The 22024-nt window shown below is 39.9% G+C and overlaps 1 protein-coding gene across 1 annotated transcript in view; it reads right to left on the reverse strand.

Annotated features, from left to right (window-relative positions):
• Nucleotides 1–22024, reverse strand: part of ZMPSTE24 (zinc metallopeptidase STE24) — a 38095-nt gene that overhangs the window by 10310 nt on the left and 5761 nt on the right. The window contains exons 3-7 of the mRNA XM_079778111.1: nucleotides 21354–21440; nucleotides 16506–16622; nucleotides 15986–16138; nucleotides 14534–14675; nucleotides 8650–8834 (exon numbers count right to left, since the gene is read on the reverse strand). Coding sequence (XP_079634237.1) covers nucleotides 8650–8834; nucleotides 14534–14675; nucleotides 15986–16138; nucleotides 16506–16622; nucleotides 21354–21440 — 684 coding nt within the window. The remainder of the gene's footprint in view (nucleotides 1–8649; nucleotides 8835–14533; nucleotides 14676–15985; nucleotides 16139–16505; nucleotides 16623–21353; nucleotides 21441–22024) is intronic.

A 22024-nucleotide genomic window follows, 5' to 3' on the forward strand; every position in this document is an offset into this window, starting at 1 on the left:
CCAGCTCCACACCAAAAGGCAACTGCTCCTCCCTCATCCTGGCAGATGCCTGATAGTTTGTTCTCTGGATAGGGCAAAAGAAGAGGACTTTTCAACTGGGGGTTCACTCAGCTTGTCAATAAAAAAGGTAGTGGCTGTCACCCATAACAACAAAATCTATCTACAGATTATGCACAAGACATCTAAAACATAAGGATGATAAGGTTGAAAGTAAAAGGATGAATGAAATAGTGGTGATCGTTGTACAACATGAATATACTAAAAAATACTGAATGTACACTTTAAAATGGTTCAAATGATAAATTTTATCTCAATTTTCTTGAAAAGTGAAATGATTACATGACAATGCTAGTAAGCATTAACTAAAAAAAAAGCTGGGAGCTGTATTAATATCAGACAAAATCAACTTAAAGCATTATTAAAGAAGGTCACAACAGAATGATAAAGGTTAAATTTAACAGGAGGATATATTAATTCTAAATTTTTATCTACCTAACTAGAGGCCTGGTGCACGAAATTCATGCATGGGTAGGGTCCCTAGGCCTGACTGACGATCAGGGCCGATCGGGGCCTTCCGGCTGCCAGCCGGGGCCTTCCTTCGTTTTGCGCTGCCCCCTGGTGGTCAGCACACATCATAGCAAGCTATCGAACTCCTGTTCTCCTGGTCGAACTCCCAAGGGGGCACTTTGCATATTAGCCTTTTATATATATAGAAGAAGATACAATTTCCTCAGGATATATTTTTTCAAAATTGTCAGATTTGTAAACAAAACCTGACGAACCTATCATAACAGAGGATGTTAACATACCTCTCTCAATCTTTGAAACATCAAGCAAATAAAATATTAATAACTATGTAAAGATCTGAACAAACTAATAAACAAGCTTGATCTATTGGAGACATATAGTATCCTGCAATAAACAATTAGAAAACATATATCCTAGAAAGTGAAGGTTAAAGGTTTTGAAATAAATTCCAGCTACTTAAAGGCTGAAGTACAGGAAAAAAAAAACAACAAACCTCACAAATGAGCGTGAACTTGATTTTGCTTTATACAATTTAGAAAAACGCAACCTAATGGAAACACAGGCAGCCAGATTTATTGGAATCTAGATAGTCTACCACTTTCCCCTTCCTTTACCAATTCCTCATTTTTAAGGAAAGTGACCACTTAAAGCAAAGCGGGGTAGATGCATGAGAAAAAGGGATCAATTAAAAATATTTGCAGGATAATATGTATCTTTTCCCTTTAAATATTATAATATAGATCGGAGTGCATTTGGTAGAGAAAGAAAAGAATGAGGTAACTAACCTAGTTCTTTAAATGGCTGATACACACACGTGTATTTGTATCTTCAGGGCATGGCCATTAAAAGGGAGCAATGAATGAATGCACCAATTAACAGACATCTATTCTAAAGGGGAAAGTTAAGAGGTGCAACTGAAGATTTACATACAGAGATATTACAGCAAGAACATTGTTATTGGTGGTTTCTAACTTTTCTATTACTTTAATAATAAGCAAATTATGGCTGTTTTTAATAATGATGATACTAGTTCCCACTCATTATTGGGTTATATACCAGACAGTGAATATTAGGTATTTTACATACAATTCATTCATTTCTACTTCCATAAGGCAGGTATCATTGGCCTCATTTTATATAAATTAACACAGTCTTCAGGCTTCTGTTTTCATCACTTCTCAATTAGATAGCATAGGCTCATGTCTTTGGTTGGACATCTGGATTTAGAAGTTATTCAGAACTGCACCGGAGTCACATTCAAAAGATACGGAATGAAAGAGATTAAACAAGGATCATTTTCCAGAAAAAGAAGAATTACTTGTTTGTGGTGGATTTTTAGGCAGAACTGGATTTTCTTACTTTTCCACACTAATCTATACTAATAATAGAGGAATATGCAAATTATCCAGGATGCCATCATATCACATCAGGTTGGGCGGGGCTGTGGGGCGGGACTCGGGTCTCCTGCGATTTAGTCCGGCCCAGGCAGACTCTCCGGCAGCCCCACAGCCAAATCCTGATTCGGACCCAGGATTTACTAAACTTTACTGGAGCTGCTCCCCACACCCCCACACCTGCCCCAGGACTGTGCTGCCTGCAGCAGGGCGCCCCAGCAGCCTCCTGGACAAGTGGGCGGCTGGGGAGAGCTGAGTGGGTGGGGGCGGCAGGGAGCCACAGAGGGGCGGGGCAGCCAGAGCCAAGTTCCCGGGGGGGTCTGAGGAGAGCGCCTGATAGGAGCCTGGACTGCAAAGAAGGAAGAGGAAGCAGCTACGGGGAGCTCTTCCAACCCTCCTGCTCAGATATCCTACCCCAGCCCCCGCACCCAGTGATGCCCACAAAAATAGCACATCAGTGCCCCTGAGGCACCCAGGGGCCTGCTGCTGCTGGGCCCCCTTTGCTGGGGCCGGACACACCCTCCTCCCTATAACTCCAGACCCGGGTGGAGGCAGTCCTGTTCGGCCCCTCAGGGTTAGACTCATCCCCTGAGAATAGCGGTGCCTTCTCTGCAGCGGAAGTGCACCGAACCTCGCTAGGGGCCGCGGCTAAACCCGCCCTCCTAGCCCACCTGGCCCCACCCCTGCCCCGTTCCAGGAGATTGGAGCCCCACTCTGAGCACGTACAGCTGTGAAACGGTCACATACAATTTAAAGAATGGCGCTAAGCGGAGATGTTTGATAGTTACTCCCCCTTCAGCCTCGCTGCCACCCTAGCGCCCCCCTGACCAGTGCCTCTAGGGACAACCACGGCTACAAAGGCCGCCCCTTCAAGGCCTGTGGAACCCTCTGCAAAGCTTCGATAGCTACAGTCCCAGGAAACAATCATGCCCTCCTCCTCTAATCAGCACCTGCTACCTGCGAGGGTACCTGTGGGCTTAAAAATAACAATCCCTTCCCGTTTAGACATCACTTACTTGATGAAACATTTCTAGGTTTATTAGCTCAGAACCTCCTCATGACAACCCAGTGAGGTAGGTGGAGAAGATATTACAATTCCCATGGTATATGCGTATGTATTCAGAAATGAAGCTCAGAGAGGAAAAGTGTCAAGCTCAGTGGTTCCCAAGGTGCAGCACACGCCTCACAGGGGGCCAATTTGATTTTAAAGTGGGGGCAATTCAAGAATGAGTTAACTGAATTTTTTGCATTTCTTATGGTTCTAGGGGGCCTCATCTACAGCGTATCCTATCCTATATAATAAAAGGCTAATATGCAAATGACCAAATGGTGGAATGACCAGTCACTATGATGCGCACTGACCACCAGGGGGCAGACACTCAACGCAGGAGCTGCCCCCTGGTGGTCAGTGTGCTCCCACAGGGGGAGCGCCGCTCAGCCAGAAGCTGGGCTCACATCTGGCGAGCACAGCAACAGTGGTGGGAGCCTCTCCCGTGGCAGTGCTAAGGATGTCCAACTGATGGCTTAGTGGGCCTAAGCCGTCAGTCAGACATCCCCCCAGGGATCCCGGACTGCGAGAGGGCGCAGGCCAGGCTGAGGGACCCCTACCCCCAAGTGCACGAATTTTGTGCACTGGGCCTCTAGTTTCATATAAAAGAACAACAACAACAAAAATACCACACATCTTTCCTTATCTTTGATACTTTCTTTTTTATAAAATTCATACACTGATTCATTTGATCTTCACAGCACCAAGCTGGGCAGGATGGAAAGTACTATCTTCAGTTTCCAGATGAGGAAAAGGAAGCTGAGAAATTAAATGTCTTGCTTAAACCTGGCCAACATGGCTCAGTGGTTGAGCACTGACCTATGAACCAGGAGGTCATAGTTCGGTTCCAGGGCATATACCCGGTTTGTGGGCTTGATCCCCAATGTGGGGCATGCAGGAGGCAGCCGATCAGTGATTCTCTCATCATTGACGTTTCTATCTCTTTTTCTCTCCCTCTCCCTTACTCTCTAAAATCAATAAACATATATTACAATAAATAAATAAAATTTTAAAAAATGTCTTGCTTAAGGTATCTTGCTAATAAGCAGTGGGTAAAATCCAAACCCACATCTGCGGAGCCTGTACCATTTCTATCATACTTCTCAGCTAGAAAGACTTTCACCTAACCCTACCATGTGCAGGGAAAAATACTTGTTTTCTTCTATAAAAGGGCAGTTTTTCTGTACAATTTTATATAGTTTTAATTTTCCTTTTATTTAAACTACTTTTGACACAGGCTGTTCCAATTACGTGTTCTATTTGTCTCCTGAAGGGTAAAATTCCAGAGAGTAAGTTTCCTAGACAGCTTTTAAAATGTTAATAGCCAATATAGACATTCAAAATGTCCATAGCAGTTATCTCTAAGAGGAGGGATTTCAGGTAACTTAAGTGTTCTTCCTTAAACTTGTTAAAAATGAAACGATTCATCTTCTCTACATCATCCAGACTTAAAACCACCTTTGTATCCCCCACTGTACTATACATACTAGGTGCTCAGTAGATGCTGAATACTAGGTGCTGAATACATCACTGTTTTCTAAACTTCGGCCACATCTGTGTACTCTCTATGTGTTACTTAATGTCTTTCTTTAAACCAATTCACTTAAAAAAAATTTTTTTTTAAATTGATTTCAGAGAGGAAGGGAAAGGGAGAGATAGAAACATCAACGATGAGAGAGAATCATTGATCAGCTGCCTCCTGCATGCCCCACACTGAGGATCCCGCAACCTGGGCATGTGCCCTTGACTGGACATTGAACTGTGATCTCTGGTTCATAGGTTGACGCACAATACTGAGCCACACCGGCTGGGCTAACCCAACTCATTTTTTAAAACAGCCTTATCCTAAATGACAATATTCATGAAATCATAATATGCTAGTTTTCTTTTTCCTAATATCCTATACTAGAGGCCCGGTGCACAAAATTTGTGCACTTGGGGGGGGGGGTTCCTCAGCCCAGCCTGCTCCCTCTTGCTGTTCAGGAGCCCTCGGGGGATGTGCGACTGACAGCTTCGTGGGGAGCAGGCCTATGCCAGTGGTTGGACATCCTTAGCACTGCCACGGAGGTGGGAAAGATTCCCGCCACCATGGCTGTGCTCGCCAGCCGTGAGCTGGGCTTCTGGTTGAGCAGTGCTCCCTCTGTGGGAGCAACTGTGTTGAGCATCTGCCCCCTGGTGGTCAGTTTGCGTCATAGCAAGCAGTCAATCCTCCGATCAGTCTATTTGCATATTAGCCTTTTATTATATAGGATAATAAAGAGCTAATATGCTAATTAGACCAAACAGAAGAACGACTGTTCGGATGACCTTCCGGACAACATCCGGATGAAGCCGGGGCTGCGAGGGATGAGGCAGCCGGGGCTGCGAAGGCCAAGCCCCTTGCTCAAATTTCATGCATCGGGCCTCTAGTATAGTAATAAATATAGCTATTCAAACTCACAATGTTGATATACTACTTAAAATCACCTCACTAGTGGGACATACACTGGAAAGCAATACAGTTAATGAATGTTGAGTTCATCTTTGACCTTCTCCTTCATTCCACATATTAGCAATCACCAACTACTTTAAATTCATCTTTTATTGTTATTCTCCCACTTATTCTGACCTCTCACTCTAGTGCAGGCCCTCATTGTCTCATGTTTATCTTGATGCAATAGGCCTTGAGAAGCCTGCCCACCTCCAGTCTTTGCTCTCTCCTATATGCTGCCACCAAATTTTAATCTTCCTAAAACAAGCTTTGGCCTCTATACTCTAAACTTTTCAGGCCACTGGAAATAACCACTTGATGTCTTCAGGAAGGAGTATTTACAAACTGGTCCTGGCCTACGTTTTCATCTCATTCCACGAGAATCCATTCAATCATCAGTCTCAGAATAACCACTGTGTAGTGTGTTGTTGTTGTTTTTTGGTCTCTATAGCTTTATTAATTCCATGTTTTCAATGTGAAAAGGCCCATCCTCAAGTCAAATTCTGTCTAGTTCAAATATCCTCTTTTAAGAAATCTGTCTGGCCCTGACTGGTTTGGCTCAGTGGATAGAGCGTTGGCCTGCGGACTGAAAGGTCCCAGGTTCGATTCCAGTCAAGGGCATGTACCTTGGTTGCGGGCACATCCCCAGTAGGGGGTGTGCAAGAGGCAGCTGATCGATATTTCTCTCTCATCGATGTTTCTAACTCTCTATCCCTCTCTCTTCCTCTCTGTAAAAAATCAATAAAATATATTAAAAAAAAAAAGAAAAGAAATCTGTCTGATGATTAGAATCTGCATTAACTTCTTAATTTCTAAAAGCCACACTATTTCGGCCACTTAGGATATTTACCACACTTTGCCTTAAAGTATGGGCTATTTGTGTACATATCTAGTCTTCTTCACTATAGGTTCTTTAGGGTAGGGCTATGTCTAATATACCTTCATCATGTAACTTATACGTAGATGCTAAAATATTTGTAGTTATCAATGAAATAAAGCAGGCTCTTCAAGAAGCCAGAAAATAATTCAAATTCCATTCAACATGCTTCAAAGGACTAACCAATCTTTTTAAAACTTTAAGCCAAAGAGTACTGTTCTCATAGATACTAAAGACCTAATTTCATTACATTGCTTAAAGTGAGTGAATCACTATCTATGTCTAGGTTTGGCTATAATGTAATCCACTCTGTATGTGGATACCTCTTAGTTGGTTGCTTTGCTGAATTTGTATGACTCCTCAGTGTTGTCACTGGGTTACCCTTTCTGGACTCCAGTTTTCCTATCGACAAGATGACCTTAAGATCTCTCCCTGGCTTAAAATCCTATGACCCTTGGTCAGACCAAAGTGGTCTTTATTCCAAAATCCTAACAAGTTGGATAACCACACTTAAAAAAACAAATACAATCAAATGAGTTAAGCTTCTCCCAATGCTATTTAATCCCTTCACAGAATTTTTTCCCCATCTACATATTTATAACAGGCTAGGCATTTTACTAGAACAACTTTTTAGGCCAAAGCAGATGCTTGAATGATAGTAATTATTTTCTGGTATGTAGATGATATAAAATGAACTACAAGTTATTTCAAATATAGGGTGGGGCAAAAGTAGGTTTATAGTTGTTTGTACAGAAAGTAATACAATAATTAATAAACAATACAAGAATAAATTCTGTGTTTTGCATACTCACAACTGTAAACCTACCTTTGACCCATCCTGTATATTTCATTTAATCTTCATGACCCTAAAAGGTAGGCATCTTTAGCCATGTATCTCTCAACTCAGAGTGATCTTGCCCTGCAAGCCCCCAACCCCACGGATATCAGGCAATGTCTAGAGACATTTTTGGTAGTCACACCTATTGGGGTGGCAAGGCGGTGGTCGTGGTGCTGATGCTGGCATCTAGTGGGGAGAGGCCAGGGATTCTGCTAAACATCCTATGATGCACAAGACATCTTCCCACAACAAAAAATTATCTGGCCCAAATGTCAACAGTGCTGAAGTGAGAAATCCCAGTAGCATCATCTTTTAGTTAAGAAACCAACGATTTGCCCGGCCGCATGGCTCAGCAGTTGAGCATTGACCTATGAACCAGCAGGTCATGGTTCAATTCCCGGTCAGGGCACGTGCCTGGGTTGCGGGTTTGATCCCCAGTGTGGGGCGTGCAGGAGGCAGCTGATCAGTGATTCTCTCTCATCATTGATGTTTTTATCTCTCTCTCCCTTTCCCTTCCTCTCTGAAATAAATAAAAACGTATATATTAAAAAACACACAAAACCAACAATTTAGAAAGCTTAACATACTTGCCCAGCATTACACAGATTCAAAATCATCTGTGAATGATATCAAAGCCAACAGAACATCACACCTACAAATACTGGTGACTACTGATTACATTTGGGTTGTTTCTTATCATCGTCTCCAACCCCGCCTCGCCCCCCACCCCGCCCCTCATTAGTCTTAGCACTTTAGACTTTGTTAGTCAGCATCAGCTGACCTCATCCAGGAAAGGACTCAGAAAAAGCTTTCTCAGACTCTCAGGTCAGATTTAAGAAATGCCTTTTCTTGTGTTCTCACTGCATCCAGTATACATAGCTTCACTGTGGCAATTAATATGTTGTACTGTGATTGTATAAGTTCTTTGAGAGCAAGGGTTTGCCTCTTTAAGTTTGTATTCCAAGTGCCAAGCAAAGTATCTCAGCACAGAGTATACATTTCATAAATATTTGTTAAATAAACAAAAGAAAACTGACCAAATTACATAATGTACCCAAGGACACACAGCTACTAAATGACAGAACCAAGATTCAAATCCAAGTCTCTCTGTTGCCAGAACCTATAATTATTGTCTCAATGAAATTAAAAATGAGATGTTTATCTCCTCTTTATCCTGCCTGTGGGATTTCTTTGATCATAAACATATCAGGAATAAAGATAAAGCCCGTTTTAAAGATAGCTTATAATCATAAGAATTTTACTATCTTACGCTTCTAATTTTAATGTGTACATTCTGCAAAAGCTTGCAAGGTAGTTAGGTTGTATAATAGTGAGAATCTCTCCCAAATACCAGAATTATAAAGGGGCCATGGTGTTTGTATTTGATAGTCTCCCTGAATTCAACACTTACATAGAAGTGGATGTTACCTAGAGTTGTCACAGAAACTGTTTATAAAAACTAAACCAGAGTCTCTTAGGAAAAGAAGAACTCACTTTAACTTTAGCTTTTATTTCTTCACTGTCCCCTTCTCCATCATTGCGGGGTTCCATGCCAGACTCCTCCCGGAGGTCTTTGTTTAGTACAGAATACTCTTCTAGTAGAGTGTCAAACAAAACTATTCGCTTGTTCTTGAAGAAGCCATAAAAATAAGCATTGCTGTGGGAAGAGCGTTTAGATCCTAAGGAAAAGACAGTTCAAAGCACGGAAAATAATTAAAAAGTCTGGGGTCCTTTGGAGAGACTCCTAGAAATTGAATTACTGGAAAGGACATTAACATTTTCAAATTGTTTAATACCTGAAGAAACTGTATCAACATAAATCACCACCAGCAGTGGAGAGTGTCTGTTTACCTGTAGTCTTGCCAACAGAGATGTATGCTCATCAGGGCTGTAGAGCAATAAGTAAATAAGGAAAACCTAAATATCCAGCAGCAGCGAAATGATTAAATTATAATAAAGCTATGAGATGGCAAAATTATACTTTTGAAGAATGTTAATAAGATAGGAAAAAGTTCACCAATATAATGAGGATTAAAACTTTATGCACATAAGGTTCCATTATTGTCATGAAAAAAAATGTAAATAGAAAAGCATAAACAAAAGCCTATTAAGAAATATATCAAGAAAAAAATAAGAAATATATCAAAATACTGAAGTGTTAAAAAAAAACCACTGCAGTGTTTATCACTGGCTTCTAGAACTATGGATTTTTGTTCCCCCCCTTTTCTCACTTTTCCAAGGCTTGTAAGTATACACATTTCTATATTCAGAAAATAATTAAAGCTATTTTTTAAAAGACTGGAAAAAAATACCTAAATTTTTAACAGTGGCTAACAGTAGCTGAACAAAATATGATTGATTTTTATTTTCTTCTTTATTTATGTATTTTTATTTTCTAAATGTTCTATAATTACAGTGAATTTAGTGGTTATGAGCAGACTTTGGGTTCAAATCTTGGATCTGCCATGTATTAGCTGTGGAGTAAGAAACTTTCTTAAATTTCTTTAAGCTTTATTTTCCTGTTTATGATGCAAGCCATCGGATTAGGTTAAGGATTACATGAGAAATTCTAAGTAGATCAATTAGTATACTGCCTGACCCATATAAACTATTATTATTTACATACTTTAAAAAAGTAATTATAAAATATTTGTTTCTCTTGAGAATTTGAGATCTCTCACAGGAATGTGAATTAAAAATATTTTTTAATTGATTTCAGAGAGGAAGAGAGAGGGAGAGATAGGAACATCAATGATGAGAGAGAATCACTGATTGGCTGCCTCTTACACACCTCCTACTGGGACTGAGCCTGCCACCGGGGCATGTGCCCTGACCGGGAATCAACCCGGTGACCTCCTGGTTCATGGGACGACGTTCAACCACTGAGCCACTCCAGCCGGATAGAAATGTGAGTTTTTATCTACTCATATTTCTAAGGTAAAGCATGTCTAGTAGTATATTTAGAATACAGTATATTCTCTATATATAGCAGTACGTTTGGCAGTATGTTTAGAATATAGTAGGCATTGATAAATAGTGGCATTTACTTAATTATTTTTCAGTTTTTGTTTAACTGCCAAATATGTGGTCCAATTTTGCCAGCCTTCGGACCTTAGGATCTAGAAAGCCGTGTATCATTCTGAGGTCTTATACTTTTCATTTCTGTCTTCTGTTGTTTTTAATTAATTTAAAAATATTTCTTAGATGTTGCCTGAAGTTATTTATAGAAGCAGGCAGATTATAGGCATATAAATAAAGTAAACATCTTAATATCTCCCACTGGTCCAAGTGTCTCAAAGTATGGCCCAAGGAACCCCTCCACTAAAATCACCCAGGGCGCTTGTTAGAAAGTAAATACTAGAAACACCTATGAGGTCAGACCTCTGGGAATGGAGGCCAGCAATCTATCTTTTAACAAACTCTCCAGGGAATTCTTATACAGTACTCACTAAAGTTTAAGAGCGCCTACATTAGACCATAAGCTTTTTGTATCGCTGTGCCCGGCATGTAGTATATATTCAATAGTGCTTGTTTACTAAATGGATTAATGATGCCACTTGAGGTGTGAAGCAATGTATTTGAGAACTCGAAAAATCAAAATGTTCTATGCAAATGTAAGGCATTGCCATTTTTGTTTATGATCTTAATCACCCTCTCAACAGCATTTGCAGTTGACCACTCCCTCCTTGAAACACTTTCTTTTCCTATTTCAAAAAACCCCCAGCAGTTTCTCCTCTTTTCCTTCCTATCTCAATGGTCTCTCCTGTGTCTGATGCTGGCTCTTCCTTTCCTGCTAATTCTGACCTGAGCCTCACTCTCTTCTCTAAATGCCCTCATCCATGGCATTAAACACCACCGACATGCCAAATACTTCCATATCAATGCTCCTGGTCCTGACCTCTCCCTAGAACGCCAAACTCATACATCCAGCTGACTATTTGCTATCTCTACATCTCCCCATGGATGTCTATAGTGCATATTTGTTGCTTATATTCTTACTAGAGGCCCGGTGCATGAAAATTCATGCACTGGAGGGGGGTCCCTTAGCCCGGCCTGCCCCCTCTCACAGTCTGGGAGCTCTCAGGGGCGGGAGGCGACCCGGCAATCAGGGGAAGGCGACGCCCCCATCACACCTCTGCTGCTGCCACTGCCAGCAGCGCAAGCCTTGGCTGGCCCTGGTTACCTGAGCTTCGGGTGGCCGGGCAGCTGCCTAGGAGGGCTGAGGAGACTGGGGGACTCCGGAAGCAGGTGCGTGGCAAGGCCCCGGTGGGGCTGAGGGGACTGAGCACCGCCATCTTTGAAGGTGTGACAGTCAATTAGCATATTCCTTCCTTATTGGCTGTGGGCGATGCCATCTTTGAGGGCAGGGCACTCAATTAGCATATTCCCTCTTTATTAGATAGGATGTGTGATTTCTTCCCTGCCCAGGACTGGAATCTCTGTTCAAAGTTAAGGGAATTCAAACCATTTAAGTCTTGTGAGAGACTGCTTCTCATTTAAGAAATACAAGAAGACAGATACTTGCTTCCCCAGCATTCCTGACAGCTAGCCCTGTGCCCCGGCTCAGTCAATCAAATGCACCCACTGGGGACTCTGTATAGTTAGCACTAGAAGCAGGGCAGTGAGGAACTAATTCTGTAGGTGCTAGTGGCAGGGATACTAGGGGTGCAAACTGCTGAATCCAACAGAATGAGGCAACAGCAGTGTCCTCCCAGACTGGTTCTGCAGTGAAATTCCGAGTTCCCCATCTCCCTATGGAACAGCCCACCTTCCAAGCTTGGTAAACTTAATTTCCTTGTGATAAGCTACCAAATAGTGTTTCAATAAGCAATTTTTTTCTGCTTACATTAGCCAGTTGGTTTCTACTACCTGTTTGCCACTAACTACTGCCTGCAGAATTCTAATTCAATATTCAATAGATATCTCAATATACAGCACATCCAACTTAATTTCTCATAAACCTGCTGTTCCCCAGTTTTCCCAATCTCAGTAAACTATCATTTATCCAATTGCTCAGGCTAAAAATCTTGGTTGTTATCCTTGATGTCTCCTCTTCCCCCTTCATCTTTTCCATATAATCTATTAGCAAAGTCCATCAACTCTACCTCTAAAACACATCCCCAGTGCATCCATTTCTCTCCATCAATCACTACTGCCCTAGTCTAAGCTACCACTCTCTCCTACTGGATTACTAGAACAACCTCCTAACGGCTCTCCCTGCTTCTACTCTTGCCGCCCCTACAATCTATTCTCCATAGCAAACCAAGATATTTTAAAAATACAAACCAGACCATGTCACTTTCCTGCCTAAAACCTTCAATGGCTTTTCCCCCTGAAGTTAAAATAAAACCCAAGCTCCTTCCCCTGATTTACAAAGGCCTCAGGGTCTGACTCTTGCCTGTCTCAGACTTCATGTCCTAACACTCCTGCTATGTGGCAGCCACATTGGACTTTTTTCTGTGTCTTGATGATTCAAAGCTCTGAAAGGTCTTTCTATTGATTACAGCATGCATGGCTCCTTTCTTCAGGTCTCAGCTTAAATTCATTTACTCAGTGAGGTCTTGCCTGATGACCCACTCTAAAGTATCTACTCAGTCATTCTTCATCACATCACACGGGTTAATTCTCTGCATAGCACTTGCTATCTGATATTTTCTGAGAGCAGGAATCTTGGCTTCTCACTACAACATTCCTATTAATTTACAAATCTATAATGTGTTGTTATTGTTAGTAACAACATTCACTCATTCAAAATATTTTTGAGGACTGTTACCATTATTAACAACAATAAAACCATACATTACCAATGAGTAAACGTCTGTTTAGCAAAGTTAAGTTGCCCAGTCACACAGGTAACTGTGATAGAGCTAGGACTCAACCAAGGCTATTAACTCCCCAGGCTACCCTCTGAAATTCTACCCCTCCACCTACTCAAATCTTGATTTTCTATAAACTCTCAGCTTATATTATAACGCTACATAAAGCCTGGCCTATTTCATCTAAAATCATATATTACATACCTAAGTACCTCTATTGTCATATCATCAGCTGTGATGTAATGTTATCTGATTATAACTTGTGATTAGCAACTTAGGTTGCTTCTTCAATAAAGACCCCGAAAAACTGTCCTATTGTACTAATTAGTGTGCTACTAGTTTAATATTAATTAAGAGTAGTGATTCTCAGAGGCTAAAGAAGTAATATGAATTGGCTTATTCTCCTACCATTTCCCCATGGAAATGTTCCAATTGTACCTTTAGTTGACCTGTATAACCTCAGAAGCTACCAAATATCTGAGACGTCTATACTCTCCTAATTGCTGTTAATTCATTCTTTCCAGATGTGACCATCTCTGTTCTCACCTGGCCCTGAAATTACGTACTTCTTAGTTTCTACTCATTTATCCAATATAACTGCTTCTCATTGGTGACTTTTTAGTTTAAATGATGGATGGACAAACTATGGCTTGCAGGCTCAATCTAATCTGCTACTTATTTTTATACATAAAGTTTTATAGAACACAGCCATGCTCATATTTATATATAATCTATGCTGTTTTGCACTATAATGGCATAGTTGAATAGCTTCAACAAAGAACATAGGGCCTGCAAAGCCTAAAATATTTTATTATCTATGGCATTACAGAAAATGTTTGCCAAACCGTGGTTTAGAGGAAGCAAAACTGAAAGCTAGAGTGAAGTGATCTGTCCAAGATTCCATAGCTGGTAAGTAGCAGAGGCAAAACCAGTCTCGTTCATTTACATGGATTTTAATTTAAAGATTCTGAAAGTCATGGTACCACACAACAGTTTTAACTGACATCTCTGTAAGCTTCCTTGAGACTTCAGTAAGCTCCTAGATAGCTTACCTCTACCCAATGGTAGGACAGTTTTTAGTAATTTGCAGGTTTTCACAATCAGAGTCTTCCAGAACACTGGAAGTTTTGTTGAAAGAGACAAAGCCAATAACAATGGCTTTGTTTATGAGCCTAAAACTAGTGCTAAATGAAATTTGACTATACAAGAGTCCTACTTAATTACTAGATGTCAGGCAGGTAACAGAAGTCCGTAAGTCAGTCTAATATGCATGCTATTAAAGGGAGTGATAAAGGCCTTGGCCCAAAATTAAAAACAATACTGTAAAGCCAACCAAACACAGCTTTAGGCAAGAACAGGATTTGACATCAAGCCCCCAGTTTCTATCCCTGGACTATATTATCAATTCCTATAAATCCTAAAACGTCAAACTGTAAAATTCTAACCTTTAGATAACAAAATTTTAAACAAACTGATTTGTTCATTTATTAAAGTTTTAAGAATAAAGTACTCAAATAAAACAAACCAGTCAAATAAAATCTTCTTACCCCCAGTAGCCTTACCTTCAACAACATACACCTTAGTCAAAGGAAAATCAATACTCTTTGCCATTATTTCAATTTCTTGTTTAAGCTTTCCCTCAGGTAGAGGTGTGAATTTGTCAAATAAAGGGGCAATATAATCAGCATAGATTGTGACAAGCACCTGAAAAGTAAATGTCAGAACAACCTATGAATATGTTCTTAAAAAGAACTACTCATTATACAGATTCAATTACATTGAAACAATTATGTGACCTTAACCTTGAGAGCAGGAACCTTATCTATTTGTTCTGGTATTCCCAGTCCCAAACCGTACCAAATAGTAGTGCTCAACTCAATCAGTTTGATGAATTAAATCAAAATGAATAGTCTCAAAGTGGTAATAACTGAAAAGTCAAATGGTCCATTAAAAACTATCTTGGGGATTTCATAAACCCATAAGAAGTTGGAATGCTGCCTTTTAAAGTAATCACGACAGATCTGAAGTCTTTGCTAAAAAGAATTACTAGCACCTGACTGTGTGCTGTTATTTGGTTGGTTTGCCAAAATTAATTACCTGCAGTTCACAACTGTACACCTGGTTAAACAGCACTTCTTTAAGTATTTTGGAAGCATTTCCTCTCACTTCGCTTGCCATACAACAGATATTTGTAAATCCAACTAGTGCCCATTTTCTAATCTTGATCCCACCAGTGGGAAGTGAAGCAATGAGCATCACAGTAATTCAGACTAAAATAAGGCTGCTCATTGGTGGAGTTAAGAGATGACAGATGATATTTTCTAGGAGCTGTCAACAGACAATTTTCATTGTGTTGTAGTGTTTGTGCTGTGCAACAGTTTAGAATGTGGGAAGGAGAAGAAGAAAAGAAGATGTGACTGAGGGAAAATGAAGGGGGATGAGAGAAAAAGGGAGGGAGAAGAAAGAGAGAGCAGAAGTGATGGGGAGAAAAGCAGAAGGGAAGATAGGAAGAAGGGGGAAAAGGAAGGAGGAAGGAACAGAGAAGGGAGAGAGGGAAAAGGGAGAAAGGAGGAAGGAAAAAGCAGAGGTAGAAAGCAAAGAAAAACCAGGTACATTTATACTTTCTTCTTCTTGTCCCTCTTCAATCTATTCTCTTCAAAACAGCCATGATTTTTAGGCAATGGAGCTCAGTCAAGAGTCATTAAATTACCAAAGTGTGTCATCCATTCTGGTGGCAACTCATAAATGCATAGCCCAAAATTGCCTGACAACTGGATCATTAAAAGTAACAACTAGCTTCTAAGATCTGTAAAAGTCAACATAAGGAGAAGAAAATCTGTCAGAGTCAATTCTCCTATTTTTATAACCAAAAGCAGAAACCAACAGGGGAATTTATGAGCACTTATGTATATTTTATCTGCTTCTTAAGAACTGTTTACATGCTAATGAAGACTATGCCATAATTATCCCACCAAGGTTCTCTGTAAAAAATATGAAACAAAGATTTTACTCACCAGTGAAACAACTAATGTGAACAGCCAGGCGTAAATAAAAAAATAGTCACCCCCAATTTTAATAATGTAAAGCAGAAGTGAAGACACAGGCAATAAAATGCACTGAGTCACAATAAATTTTTTGATTGCATCTTTCATGAAGAACCCCAAAGTCTGAAAAAAGAAAACATCATCACAAGAAACTGAGAAACTGCTATTAAATAATTAATTAATGAATATAAAGGACACATTATGAAAGTAAATTTAAAAATTAAAAGGCAGTGAGACTATATTATGACACTAGATAACCCAAGACAATAATTAAATGTCTTGCATTCTACAGTTTAAAATAAACTCATTTAAATGTCAGCTGAAAAGCACTAAACATTAGTGCTAGAAGAGCTTATGGCAAGACTGTAAACTACTATCTTTGCCACATGCAGTTCCCTTTTTTCTCAACTATTTCATGCTCTACAACAGTAAATTATGAGCACAAAAGGTCTTCACATTTAAGGGAGAACACTTGCATTTTCTATTATACCTGTTGATTGAAACCATGTTTTTCTTCTATCACAAAAGTATTATAAAGACTCCATGGCAAACCAGTCAATGCACTGAAAAGTGTAGCCATCAGCAGAAACACCAAAGACTGAGTGATCTAAACACAAGAAGGAAAACAAAAACAAAAACACAGCAGTTTTTATAGTGTAATATTAATTCATTCTTAAAATGAATTCTTAGTGAACAAATTGATAAGCAATTGCTGAGTACCTACTAGATCTCAAGCAATGTGCTTGATTCTATGGCTAATACAAGCTCTGAAACATCATCTATACCCTCAAAGTTTACTTCTTAGAGAAGGAGGCAAAAAAACAATTCCTCTTTTATTACACAGGCACTGTATGAAAGTTAACTAAAGGCATATAAACAGTTAAAAGATTTGGAAATCCCATAGGCAGCAAAATATCTTACATATGTCATAGCCATATCTTTACCGACACATCTCCTAGGACAATAGAAACTAAGGAGAAAATAAACAAATGGGACTGCATCAAAATAAAGAACTTCTGCCCTGCAAAAGAAACCATCAACAAAACAAGAGAGCCCAACGCATGGGAGAACATATTTGCCAATGTTACATTCAATAAGGGTTTAATATCCAAAGTTTATAGGGAACTCATACATCTTAACAAAAGGAAAATAAACAATCCAATCAAAAAATGGGCAAAGGACCTAAATAGACACTTTTAGAAAGTGGACGCACAGAAGGCCAAGAGACATATGAAAACATGCTCGAAGTCACTAGTCATCCGAGAGATGCAAATCAAAACGACAATGAGGTACCATCTCACACCTGTCAGAACGGCTATCATCAACAAATCAACAAACAACAAGTATTGGCGAGGATGTGGAGAAAAAGAAATCCTTGTGCACTGCTGGTGGGAATGCAGGCTGGTGCAGCCACTGTGGAAAACAGTATGGAGTTTCCTCAAAAAATTAAAAATGGAACTCCCATTTGACCTAGTAATCCCACTGCTAGAAATATAGTCCAAGAACTCAGAAACACCAATCAGAAAGAATATATGCACCCCTATGTTCATAGCAGCACAATTTACAATAGCTAAGATTTGGAAACAGCCTAAGTGCCCATCAGCAGATGAGTGGGTTAGAAAACTGTGGTACATCTACTAGTACACAATGGAATATTATGCTGCTGTAAAAAAGAAGGAATTCTTACCATTTGCAACAGCATGGATGGACCTGAAGAGCATTATGCTAAGTGAAATAAGCCAGTCGGAGAAAGATAAATATCACATGATCTCACTCATTTGTAGAGTATAATGAACAACATAAACTGATGAACAAAAATAGAGTCAGAGACACAGAAGTATCGAACAGACCATCAAACCTTAGAGGGAAGGCAGGGGAAAGTAGGGGTGTGGGATAAGAGATCAACCAAAGGAGTTGTATCCATGCATATGAGCATGACCAATGGACACAGACAATAGGGAGGTGGGGGCATTTGCTGGGGGGGGGGGGAGGCGGAGCAGGCGGGAAGAGGTTAATGGGGGAAAAAGGAGACATATGTAAAACTTTCAACAATAAAGAATTAAAAAAAAAAGACTTGTAAATCAAGACATTTGCTTGTCTATAATCTTCTGAAACATCCCCCATTCTCTCTTAATAATCAATATAAAAAATGATGATTATTTTGTGAGCTTTACAATTTTTGGCTATCTCCTACTGTCAGTTCTAAATATGTAAGGATATGAAAAAATAATCAAACTAATATTTATTTAGTATACTATTATTTATTTAAAATAGATTTTTTATTTCAGAAAGGAAGGGAGAGAGGAAGATAGAAACATCAGTGAGAATCACTGATTGGCTGCTTCCTCATGCCCCCTACTGGGGATCAAGTCCGAAACTCAGGCATGTGGCCAGATCTGGAATTGAACCATGATTTTCTGATTCATAGGTCAATGCTTAACTACTGAGGCTCAATGGCTGGGCTAGTATACTATAACTGAAACCATTAGAAACATTAAGAATTAATTAGTGTTTGCCTGGCCAGAGTGGCTCATTGGTTGAGCGGCGACCCATGAACCAAGAGGTCACTGGTTTGATTCCCGGTCAGGGCACATGCCCGGGTTGGGGGCTTGATCCACTGCAGGGGGTGTGTAGGAGGCAGCTGATCATGTTTCTATCTCTTTATCCCTCTCTCTTAAAAAAAATCAATAAAACCATATTTTAAAAAAAGAATTAGTGTTTTATTTCTTTGTAAAAAACTTAAGAGTAGTTTGAACAATGCTCGCCTTCTTGTTGTGTAACTTACAGTATGGAAATGGCACCTTTTCTCTGTCTTGGTAAATTGTTATACTCCTCTCAAAGTTTACATCAGCTTCAAACATTTTTTTTAAAAAAATATATATTTTATTGATTTTCTACAGAGAGGAAGAGAGAGGGATAGAGAGCCAGAAATATCGATGAGAGAGAAACATCGATCAGCTGCCTCCTGCACACCCCCTGCTGGGGATGTGCCCGCAACCAAGGTACATGCCCTTGACCAGAATCAAACCTGGGACCCTTCAGTCCGCAGGCCGATGCTCTATCCAAACCGGCTTCGGCTCAGCTTCAAACATTTTAACATTTTACTCTTTGAGCTTTCAATGTCATAAAATATCACTGAGGCCCTTTAACGTGGCAGTTTTTGCCAGTAACACCAACTCTGGGACATCGTCCTTTTCGTCAAAGCCACTTTCCTCATTTATACCAATAAGGTCACCTTCACTAAGTTCCTCTGGCTGCAGATCTAAATCTGTCTAATGATAGCAGGGGCAGCATTCCCAGGGCCAGCTATTTCTTCTATAACTCCCCGTAGGTCAGAATTGAACTTCACTTCTGTGTTACCATTTTTCATTTATTTGCTACACTTTTATCTTTGTTGGCCAATTCCTTTTCAATTATCCATTTTTTAAAAATGTCAGGTGGATATTCTATCCATTTTTGAAAAATGTCAGGAGGCAATACAATGCGTACTCAGAATAATTGAATAACAGATGTGCAATGACCAATCACTGACATACTTTGAAAAAAGGGAGGTGATTAGTCACTGATGACAATGAGAATCTGTTATTTGCAAGTGACCTGTGGTGGACTAAAGAGCTAGCAAGGAAGTTTGTACTGTATGTGATTACTCATATAATATACTATGGCAACTGAAATTTAAACCATGTTTTCAAGGTACTGGTGTTATTTAACTAAACTGTATAATTGAAATTTGTGTATACCAGAACTGTGCAAAGAATGGACAACAATACTACAGAGCCATTAAAGAGAACAAAGATCACCCTGGAGGGGTGGCTCTATTGGTTAGAGGTTTGATCCCCATTTGGGGCAAGTGTGGGAAGCAACCGATCAATGTTTCTCTCTCTCTCTCTCTTTCAAATTAGTAAAAGTATATCCTCCAGTGAAGATTAAAATTAAAAAATACACACACACAGGACAAAGATCTATATATATGGACAGGAAGAGATCTCCAAAACATGTTAAATCCAAAAATAATATCTCAGAATATGTATATAGACTGTGTTCATTCATTCAACAAATATTTATGGAGTACCTACTCTGTGACTGGCACTGCTCTAGGCACTAGTGACATAGCAATGAACAATACAGGGGTGCGCAAAAGTAGGTTTACAATTGTAAAACAAATAAATAATACAATAATTATAATTAATAAATAATTATAAAAAATAAACTGTTTAATGTACTCACAATTGTAAACCTACTTTTGCCCACACCTGTATATATAAGGTCTCTGTCTCCTTAAAACTTAAAATTCTTGCCAGGGCAATAAAAAGAAAACAAACAAACAAAATTACTGCAATAGGGGTAAGTGCCTTTATAAAGAGAAGAATAGCCCTAGCTGGTTTAGCTCAGTGGATAGAGCGTCGGCCTGCGGACTCAAGGGTCCCAGGTTTGATTCCAGTCAAGGGCAGGTACCTTGGTTGCGGGCACATCCCCAGTGGGGGGTGTGCAGGAGGCAGCTGATTGATATTTCTCTCTCATTGATGTTTCTAACTCTCTCTCCCTCTCCCTTCCTCTCTATAAAAATATCAATAAAATATATTAAAAAAGAAAATATCCTAGCCAGTGTGGTTCAGTGGTTGAGCGTTGACCTATGAACTGGGAGATCGTGGCTGGATTCTGGTCAGGGCACGTGCCAGGGTTGTGGGCTCGATCCCCAGTGGGGGGCCTGCAAGAGGCAGCCAATCAGTGATTCTCTCTCATCACTAATGTTGCTATCTCTCTCCCTCTCCCTTTCTTCCTGAAATCAATAAAAATATATTTAAAAAGAAGGGATCTTAAGGGAATTTGGCTGCTTTAGAAAAGGGACATCAGATGAGCTGAATTAAAGCCCACGGTACCTATATACGTATGTGGAAGAGACCCATCATTTCAAAAAGGAATCAGGAGGGAGGGAATAGACTGGGCAATTTCTAAGGAAAAGTCAGGAAGCAGTGTCTCAACATCCTTACAGGTGGGCAGTCTCAGGTGTAAGGCTTTGCCTTCAACTGGAGTTCCTGGAAGAGTGGGTAGACAAACCAAGCAGCTCAATGGAGACTGTAAGAGATACACACTCTGTCTTTGTCTGAAGTATCTGCTAAGTTATGTGGCACAGAGTACTTGCTTAGTGTGGGCTCAACAAAACACATGCTTTCCCATTCACTGCAGAGTTGTTCCTGAGAAGCAGCTGCCTAACCAGAGACTACATTACTCAGCTCCCTTGTGTCTGAGACTAAATGAGTGGTTCACCTACAAAATGTGCATACAAAGGACAGGTATCATTTCAGAGCCAAGGAAGCTAAGAAAAGGATGTACATACCTCATATTCTGGTCCAAAGCCAGCATAGCCACAGAACCGTCCAGAAAGTCTCCAGAGATAAGGGATTCCTCCAAAGAGAAGAATAAGCTATAAAACAAAGCATACCTTGCTCACATTTGAGCAGTACTAGAAACCATCATGGTATAGAGAAAAAAGGACCTGTCTTATTTAGGATAAAATATGCATTTAGATGAATATAAACCAATTGAGATACTAAATTTAGACTGTTAAAAGGTATTTGCTTGTACATTTTATATGGGTGAATTGTGTAATATGTGAATTATCTATAATAATAAAAGCGTAATATGCTCATTAGACTGGACGTCCTTCCGGACATTTTTCTGGGTGACCCTCCGGACGTGGCTGCCTTCTGGACGTGGCTGCGAGGGAGGGATCCAGGCAGCCGCCACGGCTGCAAATGCCTACTCTTGCATGAATTTCGTGCATTGGGCCTCTAGTATCTCAATAAAGCTGTTTAAAGAAAAAGAAAAAAACTTTTGCCAAAAGACCATAACAACGGCTTTCTGAATCAGGAAACAAGATTAGAAAGGCTAAGTAACTTGTCCAAAATCCCACAGCTACTGAGTGACAGAAATGGACTGAATCAGGCTTTATGGCTCCATAACTGGCTTTTCCTAAAAAAATAAATAAATAAATAAATAAATAAAATC

Source organism: Cnephaeus nilssonii (genome assembly GCF_951640355.1).
Source record: "Cnephaeus nilssonii genome assembly, chromosome: 7".
Taxonomy (NCBI): Eukaryota; Metazoa; Chordata; class Mammalia; order Chiroptera; family Vespertilionidae; genus Cnephaeus; species Cnephaeus nilssonii.